At 43.6% G+C, this 27,806-nt stretch overlaps 1 protein-coding gene across 2 annotated transcripts in view; it reads left to right on the top strand.

The window, feature by feature from the left end:
- The first annotated feature begins 10,837 nt into the window (after window positions 1-10,837).
- The window catches only part of pik3c2b (phosphatidylinositol-4-phosphate 3-kinase, catalytic subunit type 2 beta), a 75,304-nt gene continuing 58,335 nt past the window's right edge, over window positions 10,838-27,806 (top strand). For both annotated transcript variants that reach the window (XM_080788744.1, XM_080788743.1), the window contains exons 1-2: window positions 10,838-11,301; window positions 25,727-26,772. In XM_080788744.1, the coding sequence (XP_080644870.1) occupies window positions 25,852-26,772 (921 nt within the window). In that variant the 5' untranslated portion in view covers window positions 10,838-11,301; window positions 25,727-25,851. The remainder of the gene's footprint in view (window positions 11,302-25,726; window positions 26,773-27,806) is intronic.

The raw sequence follows: 27,806 nt of genomic DNA, 5'->3' as shown, positions 1-27,806 counted from the left end.
ACTTGAACTTGTTTTTTGTATTGTGGATATAGTTTTGTCTGTTCTCCTTGCAGACTATACTGCTGCACAGTGCTGCAGCCTGCTGGCCAGCGTAGGCTATACCATTGTGTTTCTACAGTGCTGTCCACCTGTAGATTTTATATAAATAGGGAAGGCATTGATTGAACAGGACAGGCACTGTCAGATCAGTTACGCAACGAATCCCTTGGAATCCACATGAAAGAAATGCATGCTATTTAACACCTTTAATGACAGGGGCTAAATAGCACCCTTTGGTAAAGGGTGCTATATAGCACCTTTAAGAAAGATTGTGCTACATGGAACCAAAAGTCGCTATATAGCACCAGAGGTGCCAAATATAACTATATTGTTTACACGTTAGTCATGCCAGATACCAGATGACTTAATATGCTTCTAAGTCACACTTCTACTCAAAACATTATAAATGGGGCTTAAAAGATTCAGAATCCTGTACTAAAAGCACATTGAGAAATACAATACATAACTTTTTCAAAACTCAAATTTATTAATTTCAGCAAATAAATTAAGTAGCCTATAACACAAATGTCCTCTGTATCGTTACAATAAATAGATCACAATACAATTCGTCAGAATCCTTTTTTTCCCCACAAAGGATTCCAATAAAAAAAATAGCTGATCTACAAGCTCAAAATGAATTGTGATGGAATCCATTGGAATCCACATGAAAGAAATGCATTCTGAGAAGGAAGACATGGCAGTGAGGAAGAAATGCCACTTGACAGTTCTCAAATCATCCTCATGGTGGCGCTACAACAGGCCAAGTTGCGTCTCACACACACACACACACACACACACACACACACACACGCACATGACACACACACACACACACACACGCACACACGCACACACACACACACACACACACACACACACACACGCACACACACAATAGCGACGTTCCCTTTAATTGCTGATGACGTCAGTCAGTGCAGCGTGAAGCCCGCGAATCTTCCCGCCTCTCCTCTTGAAGAAGACAAAGGAAGAGGAAGAGTGGCGACTCCGTGTTTAAGTTTTAATAACTCTATTACGTTTTACTGAAGGTAGAGACTCAGTGTTTATTGTTTAATAACTCTATATGTTTGAAGGTAAAGACACAGAAGGTAGGTGACATTATAGAAATAACAATGAATAAAACATACAACATGGAAACTATCAATGCACTATCCAGCTTAATTGGTCAAATTAACGAAGTGAATGTTTTCTAAACGTGCGTTTATTTGTTAGCTGCTTCTACCTCCAGCTTAGCCTTATCTAAACTTATAGGCTATAGTATTAGTCACACATTGTTTTATATTGTTGACACTATTATGTATTGCTGCTATAGTTGAACCAAACTTTGTTTTGTCTCTATAGGTGACAGAGAAGACGACTGGAACAGCAAACATGGCGACGGGGGGTTCTGTGGAGGAAAAGCCTAAGGTGAGACGGAACGAGTTCCAGTGGCTGTAAATCATGTATTCTGTTGGTCATTTTAACATTAGTCTGTTTGGTGGTTGACAAATATGAGCAGGTTGATTCTATTATTTAGCCTATATACTCTGTGACCCATGTGTTTTTATATAGAAGCTGTACAGCTACATTCCATGTATGAGATTAAAGTGTACTATAATTTGCAGCTACCATAACTGTTACCCCCCTCTCTCTCTCTCTCTCTCTCTCTCTCTCTCTCTGTCTCTCCATCATTTCAGGACATCCTGGACTTTGAGGACCTAAGGCCTCATTTTACTAAAACACAGTGGGAGCAGCTGAAGCCAATCGAGAAAATAATATACACGAATACGAAGAGCAACCACCTGTTTAAGCTCTCTTTAGGTAATGTAATATGTAACATAGCTGTCATAAAATGAGATAGACAACATTTCAACGCCATACATTTATGTATTTGTTCTGTTGTAGGACTATAGTAGCTATATCATCAAATATAAGCCATTTAGTCTCAAGGCTGTATGTTTGAATCCATACATGAGGGGGTTAGTCTTAATTAATGTAATATTGTACGCCTACTGTGATAGTAGATAAATGGTAGTGTGTATAATAGTCAATAAAATACAATAAAAATCAGTTTATTTCACGATATTAGTTCACTGACAATTTTACAGTGATGTAAAGAATGGGAGATTGATCTCTATTTTATTGCAAATTCTAGTGAAGAGCATTTAATTAACTTGTATGATAGAATACACATCAATTATCAGCATTGAAGAAACAAGATGATATTGAACAATATAGCATACACATCATCACAATGTTTATAGAAGTAGACTAGATTCATATCACATCATCACAATGTTTAAGTAGATTCCTGAAGTTATTTACTTTGTCTGTCAAGTGCATCAGTCATGCTGTTGGTTCCATCATGTGTCATTACTGCTCCCTACTGGTGAAAACATGCATTTATTTAACTTCCCTATGTTTGCTATAACAAGCAGGAGCCCAATCTTTAACTACCCGGTATGTGAATATAGTCTAACAATAGTAAATGCAGATGTGTTATTTAAACATCAGACAATCACTGTAGGGATACAGTCCCAGGAATATATTGATCTGTATCTTCCTCTCTCATCACTTTATCCTTCCATTCCTTCTATGTGTCTCCCTACCTTTCTGTTCTCCTCCTCCATCAGGTCTGAAGTCTGACCCTCCAGCCTTCATGAGGAGACACAACAAGACCAGGCAGGTAGAACTCTCCTCACCTCCGCTGAGTGAAGAAGAGGAGGAGGAGGAGAAGAAGGACGAAGATGAGGAGTGGACTCCTGGTCCGCCTGGTAATCCTACACTGTTACCATAGTAGTACTGATGTACTGAATAGTGTTACTGAAGTTGTACTCAACTAGAGCTAGTCTTATTCACTAGTATAGTTTATATGGAAAAATGTACTAGTACTAATATTTTTTTAAAGATTTGTTTTTTGGCTTTTTGCCTTTATTGATAGTTATTAGTGAAGACAGACAGGAAAGTGGGAGGGAGAGAAGGAGAGAGACATGCAGCAATGGTCGTCATCACGAACACGTGATGCGCTGTCAGGCCAGAGCCTATTATGTGGCATGCGCCTGGACCACTTGGCCAGTGGGCACCCCCTTTACTAGTACTATTACTACTACTACTACTACTAGTAGTAATGTGTCAGTATAGTGTGAGACCTTTGACGGGAATCCTGTTTCTGGTTTGAGAAAAAATGATCAAGATTCAGTTCATCCCGAGGAAGCAGGCAGGCTCTATTGGCTCAGTAGTGAAAATGTCAGCACTTGCACAGGAGACCAGGTTTCAAATCCAGGGTAAAAGAGGAAGGTTACATAGTGCAGCTTCATTTTCATTTTCATTGGTTCAATATTTGCAAAACCCACAGACATAGCAGATCTACAAGCTCACTACGTGTCATGTGTTGTGAGCTTGTAGATTGGCAATTTTTGCTACTTTTAGCTACTTTTGTGTGACCCTCTTGTACAGCGAAGTAGGGCATGAATTACAACAACAAAAAAACATAAAAAGTTTAAACATGGAGATAATAAACTCATGGTATTTGGTTTAACCATGCAACAAAATTAGTCATAGAAAGTGTTGAGTGTCTGAACACAATAATCATAACCACAGATATGGAGTATGGAGCCAATAGTTTGTTATTTCCTGGGCTTACTGTAATACAAGCCTGAATCTTCCAATGATGATCTGTAACCACTAGTGGCACATCAAGCTATGCCTCCTTTTTTATTTAATAAAATATGTTGTATTCCAAATCCAAAACCTTGAGACAAACTTAAGCTCGCTAAATTAGGATGAGCTCCTTGTGAATGTGAATGGGCAGTGACTTCTGTCTGCTCTCTGTGTCTGCGTTTGTGTGTGTGTGCGTGTTATATTTCAGGACGTCAGAAAGCAGTAGCTGTGCCACCCAGTGACAGAGAGCTCAGGAATCTTCCGAGAATTAATTACACAGAAGAAGAAGAGCCAGAAGATGAAGAATACTTCTGTAACTATTTACAATTAAGCCATTTGGGGTGCATACTTAGTTTAGTCATTGGTTAGACATGCGTTAAGGTTAGGTTTAGGTGTGCTTCCCCGTGGGAGGTTAGGTTTAGGGTGAGGGTTTGAGATTGTAGTTGTAGGACTAATGACTGGTCTAACCAATGACTAGTCTAAACCAAAATCTGTCTAAACTAAGTACTGCACCCAGGCATTTATCAGATGCTCTTAGTACACAGAGTGACTTACAATAAGAAAGGTAATCACATACACATGCAGAGAGACATAGGGCCTCAGTAAACTAGGATCACAGGTAAACCAATAACCTACCATCAGTCTAGTCTAGTCTATCAGTATGGGCATATGAGGTCCAGCGCTCATTAGGTCCACTGACCAGAGGCAGCCTTTGGAACACATTTGTCGAATTCTAAGTCAATGGAGCGAATTGTGTGGATTACAGACGACGTACGTACTTACATACGTCGTTGCAGTCGGTGCATTTATTGTAAGATAGCATCCTATCTAAATTAAAATGTACATACCGGTAGTTATCTCTGGCTTCTCTATTTGCTTTTACATCAGACTTTCTTCCTCTTTCCCTTTATCTTTCTCTCATTCTGTATTTTCTCTGTATTTGTGTCTATCATTATCGGTCAATCTCAGTTGTTGTTCTGTACTTTAATACTTGGAACAATGTTATATATCTCTATCTGTCTGTCTGTCTGTCTGTCTGTCTGTCTGTCTGTCTGTCTGTCTGTCTGTCTGTCTGTCTGTCTGTCTGTCTGTCTGTCTGTCTGTCTGTCTGTCTGTCTGTCTGTCTGTCTGTCTGTCTGTCCAGTCTGTGATCGGTGTAATGAGTTCTTTCTAGTGTACTGTGAGGAACATGGACCTCCTGTGTTCTGGTATGGTCTGATAGGTGTACCTAAAGGAACACCTAACAGAGCCAAGCTGACACTGCCTGATGGATTTACGGTAAAGCTACAGTACATCCATACCTGTACATGTTATATACACTTACACATAACGTTATATGTCATCACATCAAATTATATTTTAATCGGTTCCTCGTGTCTGACTGTCCCATTATGTGTGCGTGCGTGCATGTGTGCTGGCGTGTGTGCGTGCGTGTGTGTGTGTGTGTGTGTGTTTTCAGGTTAAACGGTCACGCATTCCAAACGCAGGTCAAGGGGTGTTTTACTATGGAGAGGATCCGCTTCCTTTCATGACTCACTTTGGTCCGTATGAAGGAGTGAGGACAGACAAAGAGGAAGCTGAGAAGAGTGGATACTCCTGGGTGGTGAGTGTGTGCATGTGCGTGCGACCCGTGCGTGCATGCGTGCTGTTTGACATTCAGATACATGTATGAAACAACTCAATGGGATATGGTAAATGGACCAAATGCTAAATCGACTGCATTTATACAGCATTTTTCTCCAAAGCGCTTTACAATGTACTTCACATTCACACACCGATGGCAGAGGAAACCATGCAAGGCACCAAGCTGCTCATCAGGAGCAGTTAGAGGTTCAGTGTGTTGCAACTTGCTCAAGGACACTTGGACACCAACTCTGCTGCCGCTCCTGAGCCACTGCTGTCGTTATATGAACTAATCTATAATGAAGGACTCTCTGCTTAGTGTATTGTATGTTGTTTATGGTAGATCAATTATAGTTTTATGCCTCAGCCTACAGATAATATCCTCATGTCACTAGTATAGAGGTTCATAATTTAGTGACATATCATAGATATCAGTATATACTTACTACTTACATACTGTAGATAAATAATGTATTTATTTTTCTTTAGGTTCGCAAGAAGAAAAACCGCTACGTCTACATTGATGCTAAAGACGAGACTAAGTCCAACTGGATGCGGTGAGATCATTCTATGGTTATAAACTCAAATAAAACACTTTCTCCTTCACAGGAAGGTATTCACCTTGTACTACACAATATATACTGTGCTGTAGATTTATATATAGATAATGTACATCTACACAATATATACTGTACATGTAGTTTTATCTATAGATCTATAACTTCCTATAGATACAAATATACATACAGTATATTATTTACAGTATTACAGCTTACTTTGGCCCCTGTTTGATCTAGAAGTGTAATTTGTTTTTGTGAAAGAAGGTGGTTGGAGTGGATATATGTGGACAGTGACAACGTCAATGCCAGTATATTTAATGCAGCTTTTTATCACCTAAATGTTTAGTTTTGGAAGAAAACAGTAACACCCACACCCAAAGTTGATTATTTATACATTTAAATCTCAGCATCATAATAGTCACATCCATGATTTCTCAGAGAATCTTAAATAAAGGTTGAATATAACTGTGTGTCTAGAATGAACATTTGTGTGTGTGTGTGTGTGTGTGTGTGTGTGTGTGTGTGTGTGTGTGTGTGTGTGTGTGTGTGTGTGTGTGTGTGTGTGTGTGTGTGTGTGCGTGCGTGCTTGCGTGCGTGCTTGCGTGCGTGCGTGTGACAGGTATGTGAACTGTGCTCGTAACGAGGGAGAACAGAACCTGATAGCGTTCCAGTATCGTCGAGGGATTGCGTACCGTTGTTGTCGTCCTGTGATGAAAGGAGAAGAACTGCTGGTCTGGTACGGAGATGAATATGGAAAGGAGCTGGGAATCATCTTTGATAAGATGTGGGACAAGAAGAGCACTGAGAAAGGTAACTACATCAGAGCTCTTCAACGTTTATCAGGCCAAGGACCCCTTAGCTGATCCAGAGAGAGATGAAGCAGGGACCCCCCACTAATGAAGCAGGGACCCCCCACTAATGAAGCAGGGACCCCCCACTAATGAAGCAGGGACCCCCCACTACATATTGGAGTCAACGTTTATCAGGCCAAGGACCCCTTAGCTGATCGAGAGAGAGATGAAGCAGGGACACTACATATTGGATTCAGACATTTAACCACTTAAAGTCTTAAACCCTCAATACTTTGTAAACTAGCCGTATTTCCCTGTACAGGAGATCTCTTTGTCAAAAATTGGTTCTCTCTTAAGCTCTGCTTGTAGATCTGCTATTTTCGACTAATGTTCCCCCCCAGGATAGGGATGCAAGGGTTCAAGTAGTTAAAAAGGCCCTATCACACAAAGATTTGGCGGCCCCCCTGCAGTACCAGAGGTACTGTCTTGAACAGACACCTGTTAGAATTTGTTTAAATTTTCCTTTCCATTTGTACCGCTATTGACCACCCTTCCCCCTTACATTATGCAAGTAAGTGTTGAATGTATCTGTGATCTCTGTATGTTTTAGGATGTGATGACTTATAACTTATGATGACTTATAGTGATGAATCATTCTACTAACAACCCCCCCCCCCCTCTCTCTCTCTCTCTCTCTCAGGACCGAGTCCCCAGTCTTCCCCCCAGACTCAGATCTTCTGCTGCTCAGAGTGTCCGTATGCCTTCACCTCTCAGCTCTTCCTCCACAAGCACATGAAGAGGAGCCACGACAACGTCTACTTCCAGATGCTGAGGAGCGGACAGATCCCCCCAGCAGCAGCAGCCAGTCAGCCAATCAGCAGCAGCTCTGTGAGTGACCAGAGGAGTGGACAGATCCCCCCAGCAGCAGCAGCAGCAGCCAGTCAGCAGAGTACCAGCAGCTCTGTGAGCCACCAGAAACAAGGAGACACTGGACACAAACCTTTCTCCTGTAAGCTGTGTGACAAGAGTTTCACTCGTTCAGGTAACCTGAAGACACACGAGCGCATCCACACTGGAGAGAAACCATTCCACTGTAAGCAGTGTGAGAAGAGTTTCAGTCAGTTAAATAGTCTGACGGTACACCTCAGCATCCACACTGGAGAGAAACCATTCCACTGTCAGCAGTGTGAGAAGAGTTTCAGTCAGTCTGGTGATCTGACGATACACCTCCGCATGCACACTGGAGAGAAACCATTCCACTGTAAGCAGTGTGGTCAGAGTTTCAGTCAGTTAAATAGTCTGACGCGACACCTCCGCATGCACACTGGAGAGAAACCATTCCACTGTAAGCAGTGTGAGAAGAGTTTCAGTCAGTCTAATGATCTGACGCGACACCTCCGCATCCACACTGGAGAGAAACCATTCCACTGTAAGCAGTGTGGTCAGAGTTTCACTACGTCAGGTAATCTGACGGTACACCTCCGCATCCACACTGGAGAGAAACCATTCCACTGTAAGCAGTGTGGTCAGAGTTTCACTACGTCAGGTAATCTGAAGAGTCACCTGCGTCGCCACACTTAAAGCGTTTCACTGTAACAGTGTGAAGAGAGTCAGTAAGTTAGTTCACCTGAGTATGAGTTTTCTTTTTCTATTTCGATGCTAGTGAGACGTTTTTAAGTTATGACTATATTAAACTGGTGACATAACAGTGTGATGTTTTTTTCTTTTTTACCATCATTTCAGTCAGTGAGTCAGTGGTACAGCTGTTCCAGCAGCACAGCTGTGTCACACTTTATAACGTTGTTGGTTCCTTACATTTAACACATTGAAATAAATGTCTCTTGCTTTTTTGCTGCTATAGTGAGACTTTTGTTGTTGTTATGACTTTATTTATTAAATTACACAGTGTGATGTTTTTTTTTCTTTTTGGAGGCCATTCTTTTTTATTAACCTTTTAGTTTGTTTTAATATTTTGTCCAGAAATGATAACATAGAGTAGTATAGTATAGTATGGCTTTTTTTCTCACCTTAACATATTTATGACTCTTACCTGGATGATTTAATGTGGACACATTAAATCATCATTTGCTGTTCTGTTGTATATGAATCAGTTATTGAATATGTAATTAAATGTATTGAATATGTAATTAAAGTTATCTTAGTTTTGATTGAAAATGTTGCTATGCTGAATGAACTGTTACTTGTGTGACTGACTTTGAATGACTGTTGTTACCATGTGTCGTTTAGACCTGGTGTTCATTAATCTGTTATATTCAAAGTTTTCTTTATGTTTGTTATCTGTTGATTAAATCTCACCACTGTTTAAAATCTTCATTGAGATACAGATTAAATCCGTGTTGCACTAATGTGAACCCTGTATGTCATTTACCATTTTAGTTGTATTTGTCTTGTTTTACAGACTCAAAGATGGCAAACACAATTTAGTCTGCAAGTTGTTACTTAATGCAATGTTTGTAATAGTCTATATATATATATATATATATATATATATATATATATATATAGTATTAGGGCTGTCAAACGATTACATTTAAAAAAAATTACATTACATTACATTTCTTCAAAATGTATTAGTCATGATCATTCTTCAGTCTTTCTGTAGACTATATTGTTGTGGGAATAGAAAGATAAATAACAGTAGACCATCTTGCCAATCAGACTATACCAGTAAGACGCCCTGAGGGCGAGAAGTGAGGTCACGTGCACACATCTGCCTGGGTGACGGCAGACTGCTGGGCGAGCGCTGGTGCTTTGGCATGGAGGGGGGTCTGATCAACATATGGAATTAATTCTGTACTGGCCATGGAGCGTGTCTTGAGTGTACAGGGTTTGATGAGGTCAGATCAACATATAGAATGTCAGAACAGGTCAGCTCCATATATGGAGATCTAAGGGTGGCAGCGGGGGCAGTGTCTTGAGTGTACAGGGTTTGATGAGGGCCGGGCCTTCATTTTTGTGCCTGAGAACTACTAATAACTTTGGGGCGGGCCCGTCTAGAGTTTGAATGGACAGGTATCAGTCAAAAGGGAAACATTGAAGAGGAAGGACGGGTGGGGAAGGATCAACATAATGGAATGTCAGAACAGGTCAGCTCCATATATGGAGATCTAAGGGTTTGAGGTCAGATGTAGAGTTGCTGGCCGGCTCAGCTCCATATATGGAGATCTAGGTGATGATCCAGTCTTTTCCATGTATGGCTATCCAGGGTTTGATGAGGTCAGTGTCGCGATCTTATATCATATATGGAAACGGCCATATATGGTGGCGTGACGTGTCACGAGGCGTGATGTCATGAGGCGTGACCATATATGGAGGCATGACACGAGGCGTGACATGACACACTTACTGACTGACTGACGGGAAATGCAGGTTTTCATAGTAAACAGTGGCCTACAGTCACAACAACACATTCTTAAGAACTTTGTCCCCCAATGCATAATGGTCCTGTCTGTGTCTGTGGTCTATGGTCTGGACAAGTATCACTTGTTGTGTGGGACAGGGGTACGGGTTAGAGCAACTTATTACATTACTTAAATGCCTTGATATCATAATGTCATATTCGACCATATAGGCCTAGCCCAAGCCTATTATTGCATATCATTTTATTATTGTTAGATTTGCATTTCTTCAAATATGCACACTTACCAACTAATAAGCTTTCAATGAAACTATTACCTACAACAAACTACATCAAACTTTTCCAAACCGAGCACGTAATTATGATTAAGCACAGCCGGCCGGCATTTAAGCGCGCACCAGCAAGTGCGTGTCGTGCACGCGCATGATGTTGCGCGTGCATGCGTGCATGTGCGCTTGTGCACGTGCAAGCGGGGGGAAAAACGCACTTCCGGTCCCTCACGGATAACCGCCCTCGGCCCCTCACGGAGCACGGCCCGCTCACGGAGCACGTCTCGTCTGCGAGGCTGCAGCTGGGTGCCTCTCGTTCGGGCCGGGAGGAAACCAAGTTCGTTTACAACGTATATCCGCAAGATGGCACTCTCCTCCTCTCCATTGTTCATCTGTTCCCGACCGAGCTCGCCGGCGGAGTCTGTTACAGCAAAATTGGTGACCCATCGAAATGTTGGCCTGGCGGACGAGGTCACTTTTGGTTCGTTTCCTGGCTGGGCTGCTCAGCGCGTTATTATTGTGTAATGTGTACTAATGTGTGCATTAAGTATGCATTTTCGGAACAGTGACATCTGGAGCAACAACATTCGGTAGCTCACCAATGTGCGTGTAACAGCAGCTGACCGTGCAGACGCCGCGGAGAGAGGGCGACGCACAGCCGACGAGCCGAGCTGCAAAAAGGGAAAACCTCAGCGAGACGGCATCAAAACACCCGGGAGGACCGCGAGGAGTGGATAGGAGGGTCGCATTGTTCAATGTACACAACACGGGGGACTAGGGGACCCATGTCGACGTGATATGTGTGTGTGTGCCAAATAACGCTTATATCAGAAGCCGGAAACTACTAATTGCTCGGGAATTACAGATCAGCCACATCAAACACACTAAAACTGGGATCAATAAATTCTTGTTTTATGGCTGGAAGAATAAACGTCTTTAAAATGGCAACCGCCTGCTCCCGGCGGCCATAGACTTAAGAACAGGTAAGGTGTTTTTTCAATATTATATTTATATTTGAAAAGGGGCTACGCTGGTGCTGCTATTACTGTAGCAGCAGCAGCTGTATTTGGTTTTTGACAAGTTGCAGTCTAGTCGTCCACTTGCCGTAGCCCCACAGTAACTGCGCTATTGCATGGTCACAAATGACGCTATTCAGTTGCTGAGGCGAGGGCGAGCCTGCATGCAAACAAGCGTTGTGTGCAGTCAGTGCAGTCCCATGTTAACAATACTGACTGCATTTAAAGCTGACAAGAATGTTGGAATTGGATTAAAACACATTTTGAAATCGGCTATAGACTATATCAGATATATTAGAATAATGACAACTTGGTGTGTAGACCATTGCACCAAGCCAAAGCAAGCGGTCAGGGGAGACTGCATGGGGATCAGATAGTAGCAGCTGTCAAAGATGCTCGAAAGCATTCACAGTTCTTCACACTATATAAAATCACTTCAATAATTCTGTTAATATTTACCACGACATTATTTCATTTTTGTTTTGTAATTTAGCCGTTTCGAAAATGTATTTAAAGGCACCCAGTGGTCTTTCATAACTGTGTAGGGCAGGCTATCTGAGCTGACTGTGACTTGTTTGTTTAACTACTAGAATTTCGTGGCCGCTACGCGGCCACTCAATCCCAGAGTTACTTCGCCACGCACTATGGGAAGAAGGAAATGGCGGGAGTTGACTCCACATCGGATGGGTTATTAGTTATTATTATAGCACAATGACAATGATAACGTTGTGTTGTAGATTGTGAGAAAGGGATTTGAAAGTAGCTCTCAAGTCCATAAAACAAACTAACATAGGCTACTTCTCTATAAGCAGAATCATGAATAGGCCTATTTAATTTATAGAAAAGGAGAAGAGAGAGAGAGAGCAATGTGTTTGTGGCTCAAACTTTGTCCAATATTGTTGAAACAGAACACAAAGATGAGTAGTAGCCTATTTTTTTTTAACACGCAGCACCTCTCTCTCTCTACGTCTCTCTCTCTCTCTCTATCTCTCTCTCTCGTGTGTGTGCACTGCTGCGCAATGTCACAGACAGACACAGACGCGATCAATAATATATAGCAGAAATAATAGGCAAAATATAACACTTTTCCTCTCTATCTGTGACTGTGATCAGCTCCTCACACATATAACTCCTCTCTCGTTCATGTACGCCTGCTCAAATTAGCAGCAACTGTTAGCATAAATTATTTTTTCCCCGTTTGGGGGGGGGGGGGGGGGGACGCTGTTGGGAGTCAGGTTCGTTGAGGCCCGGTCGTGCTGTCTCACCCCCCGGCCCGGCCCAATGTTGTTCCGCCACTGTAGTAACGGATGGGTTATTGGAAAAGCGAGTTGTAGTGTGTGTAGTTGTGTTGGTCCAAAGCAAACTTCAATTGAAATAAAAGAAATGGTTTTTCATTGTCAGGTCATTAACGCTTTTCATGAGTCAAAAATAAATGTGAAATGCAATGTATAGCCTATTATAAAATCCCAGGTTGATAGAATACACAATCCTCTGTGATCACCAACTCACCAGAACATCTCTCATTAAAAACGTTTGGATTGTCATGTTTGAAAGTATTCTACATGCAACACTGAGCCTGTAAGCTGTGTGATGCTAACGAACTTAAATTGAAATAAAATAAATGGTTTTTCACTTCAATTGAAATAAGATAATTGTTTTGTCATTGTCAGGTCATTAACGCTTTTCATGAGACAAAAATAAATGTAAAATGCAATTTATAGCCTATTATAAAATCCCAGGTTGATATAATACACAATCCTCTGTGATCAGCAACTCACCAGAACATCTCACATTAAAAACGTTTGGATTGTCATAAGCTGTGTGATGCTAACGCGCTAACACCGTTAGCATGGTGTGTCTTAAAAAACGGGCAATCAAGACACGCAAGGTTAGGTTACATCGTGTGTTTTTGTGGTAAACAACTGACGTTAGGTCTGCGCACACTGTACGCTGCTATGGCAACCTGTCATCAAATGCTGCTAACGTTGTGTTCACCACTGTTAGCATGTGCTATCATCAAGCCAAAGCTGAGACAGATATGAAAGTACTACTGGCCAAAATGTCATAGAAAGCACAACACCTAATTTCGGAATGTTATTGTGACCTATTGAGCACAAACAGACCATGATTTGCTTGCTGGACCTATAATTAATTTATTTGCATTAAAATCCTCTGTGATCACCAACTCACCAGAACATCTCACATTAAAAACGTTTGGATTGTCATAAGCTGTGTGATGCTAACGCGCTAACACCGTTAGCATGGTCTGTCTTGGTCAAATAAAAAAGGGGCAATCAAGACACGCAAGGTTACATGAGTTTATAATGTTACATTGTGTGTTTCTGTGGTAAACAACTGACGTTAGGTCTGCGCACACTGTACGCTGCTATGGCAACCTGTCATCAAATGCTGCTAACGTTGTGTTCACCACTGTTAGCATGTGTGCTATCAAGCCAAAGCTGAGATAGATTATGCAACTACTACTGGGGAAAATGTCATACAAAGCCCAACACCTAATTTCGGAATGTTATTGTGACCTATTGAGCACAAACAGACCATCATGATTTGCTTGCTGGACCTATAATTAATTTATTTGCATTAAATGTCCACTCGCCCATCAAAAACGGACAGAACAGAGCTGGTGACGTATGAGGCAGGGTGTTGCCAGGTTTGCGAATTGTAAGCGAGTTGCAGTGTATGCAAGTAGCGTGGTTAAATTCCTTGTTTCTCGGCGTGTTGTGGCACCCGTTTATCTGCTGGCTCGATCATGATTTTCATAAAAGTAATATTTGCCGAGCAAATAAGACACTTGAACGGCTAAAAAATAGGCTATGTCAGTTCGGGGAGCGTGCCGAATTTATTTTGCATATAGAGATGTGTGGTGAAAGTGTGGTTCGGTCGGAGATAGAGCATGAAGAATGAGTATGGGTACACCTTTTCACTTGTATATATAGATAGAGACATTTTTTTGTATGCTTCATACTGACCACAAACAATGAAGACTTAAAACCTACGTGAGTTTGGCCTATTCAGCTTTTTCCTTCTAAGCCATTGTCTTTGTCACTTTTAGTTTTCATTTTCAATGTATTGTCTTTCGATTTCGATAGCACCAGAGCCAAGGAATCAGTCAATCAGAGGTCATATAAAGGTATGAGAGGAGGAGGAGGGACTTCCTTAAACCACATAAAGGGGCACTTCATCCATTTTCAACCTTATCTTCGTATAATTGGTCCTATAAATGCTCATGACAAGATGGCACAATTTCAGAAAGCTGCCTACCAATGACATTATCGAAGGGGGTGCCAAGCTAATAGAAACTACAGCCTTTCTCTTCCTGGAAAGGTAGCAGTAGAGGCCATTGTTCTAATTAAAAATATAAAATACAAAGTTTGAGATCTTATTTGAAATGACCAAACCTTCCTACTGATGACGTCATTGGTAGGCAGGTTTCCTAACTGTCCACAGTAGATAGGACCAACAAGGACCAATTATATGAAGAAAATTGGTAAAGTGGTCCTTTAATCCCTTCATACTTACGGTAGTCATACGAGAGAATATCATGTTTTGTTTTACATTGTGGATGGCATTAAGGTGTATCCTCACTGACCTCTCTGACATTGAGCCTAATCAGAACGGAACTGAATTTCCATTGACAACACAAATACAGTGTTTGGGAAGTGCTATTTTGTGGACAAAACCACGATAAAGCATTAAGACTTGTTTACAACAGGGTCCACCATTTTCAGTTCATCATAACCTTTAAAGACGTACAAATATACGCTGTGCAGTATGAGGGAAAGACTCAGACTCAGGCTGTATTTTACGGGGGCAAGTTTCGAATTGCAGCCACCCGTAGGTGCTCTGCTGTTGGTAGGGCGTTTCACATTTTAGTGGCATAGGAGAGAAATTAATTTAATCCCTTGTTTGAGCCGAATCTGGGTTGCACATGGTTTGTTGAACTCCCTCTGGTGTTGTGAGTGTGCACTTCGTTGACATTAAGGAAGTATTTAGACAGGTACAGTATAGGAGTATCTTGGTGGTGTAGCAAGTCTTGTAGAGTGTAGACCAGACCCTTTGCAAGATGCTGTACTCTGTCGTCAACCGTAAGCCATTCCAGACTATCAAAATGGGCAGGGGTGAGGTGGGTTCGGGGAGTGAACGATTCAGTTCACTCCCCGGGAGTAGTAGCCTGACCAGTTTGTTTTGGAAAGTCTGGAGCCTTGTTTCTAAGGCCTTTGGGGTGCTGTGCTATGTCGAAGAAACCTTGTACAAGGGCTCCTGTTAGGGTCTTCAAGGTGTTTTTGTTGCCCAGTGAGGAGATCCTGTACACAAATCTTGTTCTTTGGTTGGCTTTTTTTTTTATTACGTTGGTGGCCATTTTATCACCGGAAAGATTTGCCTCCAGGATGAAACCTTGGTACAGTAGGTCATTTCATCTTTTCGTGTGATAATATTGTCACCCACTTTAACTGAGAAGCTGTCTGCCTTGCTGAGTTTACTATTTGATCCAAAGAGAATGGATTCAGTTTTTCCAGTTTGTACACGTGACTACAGAACACCCAATATTTGTACAAAAACTAAAGTGTTTGTTAGGCAATACATTGAAATTGAGGGTAGTACAGTATGAATCTCTTCTATTTGACCTGTGTCATAGTATTTTTAATGGTGTCATAAATAATGTATCACAAAATAATCAATATATAAATTACAAACTTTAATTTAAATGTGAAAGGTATTATTAGGCTAAGTTTCAAATAGGCATGTGTACATGAATGCAAGGAATGTTTTGATAAAGATCCAGTGAATCACCACAACTCACTGCGACCCCAGAAAATGTTTAACACAAATCCACGAGTCCTAAACATCAGTGTCCCACAAATGATAGCTTACAAGTGACCTGTTGATAAACCAGAGGTGATTTACACTCACAGAGAGCAACTTGAAACTTGTTTCAGACTAGCGAGAGTTTGCCTGATTCTAAATCTGACTGCAGGTCGGCAGCTGAAAACATTAGAGGCGGATAGACGATAGTCGGTGTTAATTCATTCTCTAGTCAGTGTGAAAGGGCTCAAGACCCACAACTTTCTATTGATGAGATGTCTTAAGATCAATAATAATTGATCGCTGGCAGATACTGTTTGATCATAGAAGCCAGCAAAGCAACCTACAGTACTATATAGAAGGTGTGATATTTAGCATCAGAAGAGAAGTACGTACAGAAACAGAATCTCAAATGCAAAGCAAATAAATCTCCAAACTGGACATATTAAAGCAGATGTGCAATGATCAGTGTGATAACATAGTCATAGGGCATCTAGGTATCTATGTTAGTGGAAGACACAACACAACACAACTAGTATTTGCTGCCCATTCTATTTTAATTATTAATATTTCACTTTCATTTTCTCCCTGCGTGTGCCTGTGGAGCCCTGTGCCATTGGTCCAGTCAAACAGTGTGAACATACATTACGAGGATATAGGTTTCTCACAAGGAGAAACATATGATGACATGTTGCTATTTTAAGGTGGGGGGTTGAATTAGAATGAGGTTAGTGGTTACACTTGAGGCTGGGCTTAAGGTTAGCTATGTACAGTACTACAGCAGGAAGGGGTAAGGATAGGCCGGGCTAGGAATGAGTACTCCTGACATGTGTGTAGTGTAATGCAAACAGTGTGTGTTTGGGAGATAGGGAGAGGAGGGGGGAGTAAAGGCTCATACATACTCCAGTTTTTGGTGATAGCTTATCACCGCGGTGTAGTTTTTAAAGGGTTGGAAAACTACACCATTACGTCAGTCGCGGTGATGATCAGCTATCACCGCGGACACAGACCCCCATCTCTCTGTTTTTACTATCAGACAAGTCTTTTCACTCTGGAGCTATCACCCCGTTCACTGATTGGTCTAGAAGTTGGGTAAACCACAGGGAGGCGTTTTAGGTGATAAGCTATCATCTAAAACGGTGATAACCTATCACCAAAAACTGGAGTATGTATGAGCCTTTAGGAAAGAGAGACAATCAGAGTCAATAACCAGACGGACAGGTTGGACTGTCCAACCTGAGGTGTTTGTTGTTGTAGGAAAGGAACAGCTCTCTACTACAGCACCTATAAATAATACTAATTAAATACAAATGTTGTCTTCACACTTCACAGTAATTTCATGAATAAATCCAAGAAAAATTTAAGAAATTCCATAAATTAGAAAACCGAAATTGATGTTTAAGTGAAAATAGCTGATCTACAAGCTCACAAGCGACGTGTTGTGAGTTTGTACATCTGCTATTTTCTCTAGTTTGAGTCCCAGACGGACGTCTAATCTCTCTTTTGGGTCTCGACCTGAAAGGTTTGGGAACCAGTGCTCTACTAACTATACTACAGTGACTGACTGGTCTTTTAAGTACTGTCGAGTAAGATGGCGTTTGATGACACGTCATGAGCTCATATAGCAGGGTTTGAACACAGAATGAGTCACACTATCAAAGTTAAATTAACACTCATGGTGTATGTGTTTTGCACCTACTACCTAGCCACCAGAACACCCTGTAAATGAGGATACTTCATCAACCCATGGTCTTCGGGGGGGCCCTGGTACTGCTGGCTTTCTATTATTCTATTGGGAGGTAAATTGGTAAATTCCATGTCCGACCTTGAGTAAACATCTGGAATGACAAAGTCAACAGGTGATTGAATGCAGTTGATTTCCTGGTAGGAGTGAGAGAGACGGCAATGTGAGTGACCTCACATAGTCTCAGCTGCTGTATGCTATATTCTGGGCCAACAACAGCTCCATATAGTTAACCTCATTATGAAGGACAAGTGTAACTTTGCCCTGATCCTCTTCAGCACCAATAAAATGACATTTCATGCAATGCAATCACAGTCACACCCATGCAGACCAGGGAGCTGTTATAAAACAGGATTCAGGTCTCACTAAATCTGAACATTTGACTTTTAAGTCTTCATTATAGGCTACATTTGATATATTAAATTAAAATCTCACTAGTGCCAAAGTAAATTGTGACTATAAGCTTTGAGCGGGAACCCCTTTTGGTGTTACATACATGATGTTATAATTTAGCTATTGAAAAATAGCAGATCTACAAGCAACTTGTAGATCTGTTATTTTTGAAAAATCGTTAAAATCAGAACATTTTCATGATTTAGAATTAAAAAATAATAATTTCGACGTCAGGCCTGAATGGGTTAAAGACTTTGGTTGTAGAGGAGAAAATGCTGACTAATTTATTTTCCCTCACTGCTTGAATGAGCTTAGCTGTTGGGAAACCCTATAGTAGCGAGCAGGACAGTAGCTATAGGAATTCTGCCTGTACGGCATACAACTATGTATGGTATAGGAATCCGAGGCTAAGGAGGCTCAGGGATGGGAATGTTCATATTTAGCTAGTAATAGAATAGGCCTGCTCTAGTCTCTGTGCCAGCACTGCCAGCGTATAGTCCCTTTAACCTTTTCATCTTTATTTAAAATGTATGTTTTTGCAACTGCTCATGTCCATTATGTTCAACAAGTCCGTATTGTATATTCTTTGAGTGGCGCAACCACTCCCTTACGGAGCTATGTGTGTGGCTGGCTGGCTGGGTCTGAGCACGAAAATAGCATGGTTGTTTTTCACCACCTAACAAGCAACCTAACACACACACAAACACACACGCACATATTGACTGTATATATGATGATTTCGGGTGTGCCAGTACAGTACAGTGACAGTACAGTACAGTGTACAGTAGAGGGACTCCCACAAGTCGGTAACTCTGTCATTTCTCAACCGTTTCGGACATGGGGCGACTCACCGGAATCGGCCCGGCCCCCTGGGTGCGTTTCTGGGGGTCTGGATGTTCCGGGGACCCCCACATGGTAACTCTCATTTCTCTACCGTTTCGGACGTGGGTGGCTCGCTGGAACCGGGCCGGCACCCTGGCTGTGGTCCTGTGGGTCGGGAACTTCCGGGGACCCCCACACGGAGTTGCACCACTCACTTCACACGGGTGTGATTTTCTTTTTCTGACAAAGTGTTGTTTTGCATGTTTGTGTGACTGTCTACTCACAACTTGCACTACATCTCTGTCTTTGGCTGATTGGAATGACTGATCAACCAGGTCTGATTAATAGGCCTAATTAATCCTATTCACACCAGTACTTCAGTGATGCTTGCGGAACTCGACTTCGTCTCGTTCCTGACCGCATCACTGTCGTGGCAATAATCACGCTAACCCAAACCCTCTCGTGTAATATTGTATTGAAGCAGAGAGCTACATTGTCCAGCCTATCAGGACTTCCCATAGCTTCCCACACACACTTCCCACACACACACACACACACACACACACACACACACACACACACACACACACAAAGAGCCATCGTTTTGAAACAGCCTTGCATGGGTATGGGATTGTGCTGGTTTCAATTAGTGGTGATTTCTATTACAGTGTCTGATCTCCAGCTTAAAAAGACACAATGTAGATTTTACATCCTTGAAGTAGAAAGTAGAGCTGGGCCTGGAACAAAGTAGATGATGAAATATACTATTTAATTCACGAAAAAGACACAGCCGCGACTCATGTTTTGATGTTTTATTCTTTTAGTGGGCTTAGTTTGGAGACTAAAGCTTTGGCTAAATTATTCAAACGCATTTCTTTGAGAATTTTCGGTTAAAAATGACATTTGTTTGTGCCGTTTCTGACTGTGTGTGTGTGTGTGTGTGTGTGTGTGTGTGTGTGTGTGTGTGTGTGTGTGTGTGTGTGTGTGTGTGTGTGTGTGTGTGTGTGTGTGTGTGTGTGTGTGTGTGTGTGTGTGTGTGTGTGTGTGTGTGTGTGTGTGTGTGTGTGTGCGTGCGTCCGTCTGTGTGTACCGAATGTGTGGCCCTAGTAGCCACACATTCTGCCTTTAATGGACAGCATAGTCCTGATTGAAACAAGATATCAGGCTATGGCAAGGGTCAAAGTTCACGTTAGGGTATGGATGGAGAATGGCTGAAGGTAAACACGAGATGATATGCAGATTTAGCCAAGCCGAGGGTGTTTGTCAAGCTTTGTTTTCATTGTCTTATGAACTTTAGTTTTACAATTCCGCCGTGGCCACATTGCAGGCAGTTAAATTCTTGTGATTAGAGCCTCCCCAACAGAGAGGGGGGGGGGGGTATATAAATGAAGAGATGGCGTGGGGGGGGGTTCATCATTTTCCCAGAAATCCTGGCATCAGCTGGCCCCAGTGGGACTGCAGGCTGGAGTGAGTGCAGGGGTGTCTATGTGGGGGTTTTGTGTGTGCGCACGGTGACGCGTGTGTGCTGGTGTCACTCGGATCGATGTGTTGGACCGTGGGGCAGGAGAGAGTGTGTGCGTGGAAAAGTGTAAACTGTACTTCCTGTGTGTGTGTGTTTCACAGCATGTCACATTATGTCTTGTCAGCATTTCTTTACTCTGTGTGTGTGTGTGTGTGTGTGTCAGTCACTAGTGTCACTGGGATGTGCTGGAGCGTGGGCCAGGAGTGTGTGTGTGTGTGTGTGTGTGTGTGTTGTTTGTATGCCGATGACAGCAGCCCCTTTGTCTTTGAGGTGCCCGAGCCGTGTGAATCTGTCTGAGTATGACCTCGCACACACACACACACACACACACACACACACACACACACACACGTACGTGCGTGCGCGCGCACACAGCCCCCAGCACTGGCCCCTTTGTTCTTTCAGAGTGGGAACCCCCCACTCCTGCCCCTAATTTAAAGAGCTTATTTCCCTGTTGGGGATAGGGGATAGATTGCAGGGGTCTGGCAGCCCCCCCCCCACCACCACCTTCCCTCCAGCCATCCTTTTCTCCATTACGCCCGGCCCCGCCCCCATAAGGGATCCAATAGCACGAGCCTAAGTCCTTTTAGATCTCTGTTTCCCAAACAGTGGGTCGGGATCATAGACTGTAAAAAAAATATGGACAAAGCGTTCCGCGGGTCTAACATGAACGTAAAATGAAGCCTGTCAGTCCTTGAATTGTAAATCGCCATCTTTCTAGATCCGTTTGGGCCCAGCTGGCCCATTGGCTGGCCCAGACAACGAGGCGGGACTTCGCCCCTTCTTCTCCGTTGGTTTTTATTTTGACTCGAGTGGGTGGGGAATCCCGATCATAGACTGTAACGGTAGCCACGCCCCTCAGAACATACGCGACTTTATGGTCATTTTTTTAATAAATGGGACCATCATTTTCCAAAAAGAATATTATGACATTAGAAATGAGACTTTAAACTAGTGACTGGAAGCAGAAAGTATTCATGACCATGTTTATTAAGGTAATACAGTCTAGGTGAAGTTGGGCCCAAATACATGGACTTCTATGGGGCTATGGGTTTTATTGGGCCCAACAGGCCATTATATGAACTTTCAGGAAATCCCGATTTCCTCAGTGGCTTCACAAAATATCTGTCTGACTGCCCCCCTGGTCAGGTTCCATGTTTGGGTCACGGACCAATTTGAATGGGCCTCGAGTGAACATACCCCTGTTTCCGTTTCCTTAATTAAAAAAAAAGGCTAAAGGCTTTCAAAGGCAAAAAAAAATGTTTAAAACAAACTTAAGAATAAGTAAATATTTCTTTTAAAGTAGTTCTGAAAAAAAAAAACATTTCAAGAAGTGAAAGAAGTATAGTGCAAAATAGCAGATCCACACACGCTTGTAGATCTGTTATTTTAACTAGTTTGGGCCCCATAGGCAAACATCCAATTTCTCTTTTGGGTCTTTTGGGCTAAAACATTTAGGAACCACTGGTTTGAGCCACCTCCATCCCACCGTTCTCATCAGCTTCACTCTGGGTGTCTCCCTTTGGGCTACGGGCGAAGTCTCGCTCCCTGGGAACCGCAGACTAGGTGGACTAATGATTTATACTATATACGATTGTGTCGCTCATCAAAAGACTCCAGTGAAACTATTTCAGAGAATAGCAGATCTATTGTGGCACGTTGTGAGCTGGTAGATATAGGCTATTTCTATGTAATAAACGATGGCAACAGAAATAGATCCTTGAAATTATTAGACCCAAGAAATTATTGGGTTTTTTTATTTTTATGAAACAAACACTACAGATTGAAAGAGGATAATTCAAGCTTTCCCTACAGCTGCAATGTTGGTGATTTTGACGTTGTTTAATATAATTAGAGAGGACCTTTCAGTTTGGAATGAATGGGCTGTCTATGGGAAGTGTCATCTAGGTATCAGGTTGCTGGAAAGATGGCTGCAGTCTGAAGATGGAGAATAGTCCCAGCTCTCTGGAGAGAGCAGAGACATGCATGTGTCTGACTTGCCCATCTGTTGACGTCTGGAGCTGACATCACTGTTTACCAGCATGTCTGGCCCTGGGCCAGCCCCAGACACACGCACACGCGCACACACACGCACACACACACATGCACACGCACACACGCACACACACGCACATGCACGTGCACACATGCACAATAATCCTGTAATCCACAATACAGATGTAATGCTCTTTGACCACTTAAACCATATTTCGGGGGCTGTGGGGTCTGTAGTCTGTACTCGGCCCTCTCCATTTGTCGTCCTACCAAATCTCACCAGATCCCTTCACCAAAAATAACTGATCCAGGGACCCCCACGTGTCCTTGAAGGTCTTCCAATGGGTTCCCCAGCAAATTGAGGAACAGTTTAAACACCTAAAGCCCTATCGCAAGGCTGCAAGCTTGTAGATCTACTACTAAAAAATAAATACAAATCCTCTTAAGCATAAAAAGGCTGGCATGAGCCTTTTTCAAATGGCGGGTCCATGGTCAAATAAATACATATCAATTTGGGGGGCAGTGAAACCCCCCCCCCCCCCTTCCTTCACTCTGTGGGTTTCATCCACCTTTTGTCTCCTGGGTCTCAGTCTGTTGGTCTGGTCAGTTAGAGAGAGACTGTCTGTTGGTCTGGTCAGTCAGAGAGAGACTGTCTGTTGGTCTGGTCAGTCAGAGAGAGACTGTCTGTTGGTCTGGTCAGTCAGAGAGAGACTGTCTGTTGGTCTGGTCAGTCAGAGAGAGACTGTCTGTTGGTCTGGTCAGTCAGAGAGAGACTGTCTGTTGGTCTGGTCAGTCAGAGAGAGACTGTCTGTTGGTCTGGTCAGTCAGAGAGAGACTGTCTGTTGGTCTGGTCAGTCAGAGAGAGACTGTCTGTTGGTCTGGTCAGTCAGAGAGAGACTGTCTGTTGGTCTGGTCAGTCAGAGAGAGACTGTCTGTTGGTCTGGTCAGTCAGAGAGAGACTGTCTGTTGGTCTGGTCAGTCAGAGAGAGACTGTCTGTTGGTCTGGTCAGTCAGAGAGAGACTGTCTGTTGGTCTGGTCAGTCAGAGAGAGACTGTCTGTTGGTCTGGTCAGTCAGAGAGAGACTGTCTGTTGGTCTGGTCAGTTAGAGAGAGACTGTCTGTTGGTCTGGTCAGTTAGAGAGAGACTGTCTTTCTAAACAAAATGATTGGCATTAAAATGTACTTGAACTGAAGGACCAAAAGTAAAAGTACTCATTATGCAAAATGACCCCATTCCCCCCCCCCAAGTTTTCAAATGTATAATAATTATAATAATCTTTTGAAAACAGCAGATCTACTAGATCACAATGAGCTTGTGAGCTTAGACCATTCATTTTCAAATGGCTGAAATGTATGTATAGGCCTTGAAGTGGTTACTGTATGTTTTGTAATTATAATCAAAATTGACAAAATAACTAGCAACTAAACTCTTCATGTAGTGGAGTAGCAGAAGTACATTATTTGGATCCGAGATGTAGTGGAGTAGAAGTATTGGAAATAGGAAATACCCAAGTAATAGTACAAATACCTCAAAATACCTCTTTATCTCTGTCCCTTTCCCTGTCTCCGTTTCATCTGTTGCTGTCTTTCATTAATCTGCTGCAGTGGACGCCCACACACACACACACACACGCACACACACACACGCACACACACACACGCACGCACGCGCACACACACCACACCGCTGTAAGAACAGCTGTATGGGAAGTTGGGAACTTCCGAAAGCAGTCTGTTGTGGGCTGGAGGTCACGGTCTCTGGCCACAAGTGGGAGTGGCTGGCCACATCACCATGGCAACAGGTCGTTAGAGGTCGGGTCAGGCCTGAAGGGCTGTGAGTGATTGGTAGCGGGAAGAGGTTTCACTCTTTACCCCGCTTAGTCCCTTGGTTGGTTGGTTCGTCCATCGTTCTCAATCTGAGGTTCGAGCGCCCCCAGTGGTCCTTGAGGGAGTTCAGGGGGATCCTAAATGATTGATAGTTAGGACTGGAGCCAAATGGACCATTACATTACGGGTCAGATTGGTTCTATTAGTCCGCACTCGCAATTAACTGCACCGTGCGGAGGTTTTTGCGGCTTTGCGCTCGACTATTCTCCACTCGTCACAATCCTGGCCAAACCTGGTCGCCCGGCTACAATGTGCTGTATTTCTACGAGATATCTATATATGCGTGCTGCAGACATGCGTTTTCTTCCTGCCCATTATAGTGGAAAAGAAAAATGTTATAAAGAGCGAGTAGCGCGTCCACTGGTGCATGCGTGCGTTTAGCAACTCTACAGGGGGGATAAGTAATCTAGGCTAGCGTTCTGCTGAGGTACACCAGTCTGTTAAACCTGTATGAAAACACACCTAAAACCTATATAAAAGCATATTCATCTTGTGGCATTATGACACAGAAAGGTTGCGTTTGACCTACATTTTACCTACATTAACAGGTTTGCCGTTGACATAATTATGCATGCACAATTGCACATGAACTCTTCAATGTTAATGTATCCATTTGTTACCACTGTTAGTATTATTGCGTACGTTTGTACACGCTCAGACTTAATGCTGCGATCCAGAACTGAATTTAACGAATGACATGTTATTTGAACCAATATGAATCTTTGCACATCTTCCGTTACAACCACTAAACTAACCATGGAGGTCTCCCTACACTTTAAAAGGACCCAGAATAGGCATGCCTGGGTTCAACCCATTTTGGGCGGGAACCCCTTTTGGTGTTAGCATTATGCTATGCTTTAGCTATTGAAAAATAGCAGATCTACAAGCTACAAGTCTGTTCTTTTTGAAAAATCGAAGAACGACTGACATAGAAACACAGCTTTTTCAGAAAACTGTCAGGATGACGTAGAAGACATTTGTAGAATCTGATCTCGGGTCAGAATGGGTAAGGATCCAGAATAGGCATGCCTGGGTTCAAGTGGTTAAATGTGTCATGTAATGTAAAATGCCGTTCCACTGACCTTCTAATCTAAAAAGCTCACACATCTCCATCTTTTCTCTCCCTCCCTTTCAATCCCCATCCTTTCCTTGTATCACTTTCCTTCCACCCCCCCTCTCTCTCTCTCTCTCTCTCTCTCTCTCCGCAGCCCATATTTCATGTCCATAATGTGTCCCCGGGCGTTCCCCTAGCAGTCCTCCAGTCCCTGCTCTCCTCCGCCTCTCCTCTCCTCCGCCCCTCCTCCTCTCCCGTCCTCCAGGGCCAACCAGCGCCATGTCGGCCGCTCAGACGCAGAAGGAGAGCGGCGAGTCGGGCGGGTGGAGCTGCCTGGAGACGCTGGGCATCAGCCAGAAGGAGCTGGTTCTGGCCGAAGCGCTGCAGATGGAGTACGACGCCCTGTCCCGTCACAAGCAGGACAACAAGGGGCCCCCGGAGAACACCCAGGCGCCGCCCGGCACTCGAGTCGCCGCCGATCAAAGCGGCTCCAAGACCCTCCCGGCTCCCAGGGCTCCGGCGCCTTCCTCCATCGAGCGGCCCCGGCCCTGTCCCGGCCGTCCCATCCCCAGCCCCCCGGGAGGGAGCCTCCTCAGGGGGCTCTCCGGGTCGGATTCGTCCCTGAACCATCTTCAGCCTGCAGGCGGGTCTCAGTTGCCCCGGTTGACCCCGCCCGTTAGGCCCGCCCCTCCCCAGCTGGGCAGCTACGGCAAAGAGCCCCTGTATATCCTCGAGAGTCCGGAGGGCCGCAAGGACCGCGAATACCCGGACTCCGGCTACGGGCACTCGCTGGGGCCGGGGTCGGGGTCCGTCCCCAAAGGCCTCCCCCCGTTCCTCCCAGACGACCCTCCTCCTGCCGTCCCCCCGCGGCAGCCCATCATCACCGCGCCCTCGTCCAGCTCGGAGAACCCCTTCCTGTCGCCGCGCGGCTCCACCGTGCCGAGGGACGTCAACCTCTTCACCCCCGAGGTGGACCTGCCCAAGCTGACCGTGGGAGAGTCCTTGAACTATGACAACCTCAACGACTCCCTCTCCAGGCTCAACGGGGACTTGCAGGCGCCGCGGAGCCGGCGCGCCCCCGGGGACCAGTCGGGCAAGCCCGTGGCGCGGAGTAAGACCCTCCCCCCTCAAGTACCGCCCCGGACTTACGTTCCCGTTCCCAAGAGCAACAAGAACCAGCGGCGGGTGTCCGCAGACCCAGTGAGAATATATTTAATACTTTTTATTGTTCAAGCCTCGACAAGTGTTCATGTAAGACAGGCTGTCAATTTGTGAATAGATCTCATTTAGACCGGGCCGCAAGCAGCCTGCAAACCCATCTCGGAAACCCAGACGTTTTTATTTCCAGGGAGTAAAAAAAAAAGTCCACTTCAATTCGGCATACAGTAGCGTCAGTCTCTCTCTGCTGATTTCTGATCGTCTGCACCTTTGTTAAATTGACGCAGACGCGTGCGCACACACGTACACACACACACTCCTCTCTCTGTCGCTCTAATGAATTAGTCTCATGTCCTGCAGCTGTGTCCAGCAGGAGCTGCCTATGCCATAGAAAGCATAGGTGAGTTCCAGTCTACTCTGAAGCCGGGAACGCGTGTACGTCTCCTCGTAGTTTTGTAGTCTCTGAGTCTGTAGTGTTATTAACACATTCAATTCTGTGAAGTTTCTCAGAATTTTTAGGGTGCATTTCATAAAAAAACGCCATAGGTTTTAGAAGGCCTTTTCAAATTTTTGATTTAGCAATAGTTGTAGTCTTATTTCACTGGCCATTTCACTCAAGCTTTCAACAAAATAAAATTAGCCTGATTTGCACGATCATGTCACTGAAAGTGAAAATAGCTGTTCTACAAGAGAACAACACATTGCGCCACGAATCGCGATGCATTTTGAGCTTGTTGTAGATCAGCTATTTGGGCGCAATCATATCGTATGAATCAGGCTTTTGTATTGCATTTCCATTGGAGAATATCAGATAACACACCGGTAGAACCACTTCTAATGTAACGACATGACAAACGTGGTTTGTATTGGTTTTTTAGTGGACCAAAAAAAAACAAGCTGATCAGCGTGAGTGCGCACTTAAATGAAGGCTGCACTGAGACGTCGACACCGCTTCTTTGCTTCGATGAAGTTTGTTTTTCCCTACAGCTGTTCGTGGTTAATCATCTTGCTCTTTAGATTCAGAGGACTTGAGTGCAGCAATGGATTTGCTTCATGTTGCTATAAATTCTGGTTCG

Source organism: Protomyctophum bolini, assembly GCF_963924005.1.
Source record: "Protomyctophum bolini genome assembly, chromosome: 2".
In the NCBI taxonomy this organism is placed as follows: Eukaryota; Metazoa; Chordata; class Actinopteri; order Myctophiformes; family Myctophidae; genus Protomyctophum; species Protomyctophum bolini.
The sequence above is the reverse complement of the archived record's forward strand: the minus strand, read 5'-3'. Positions and strand labels throughout refer to the sequence as shown.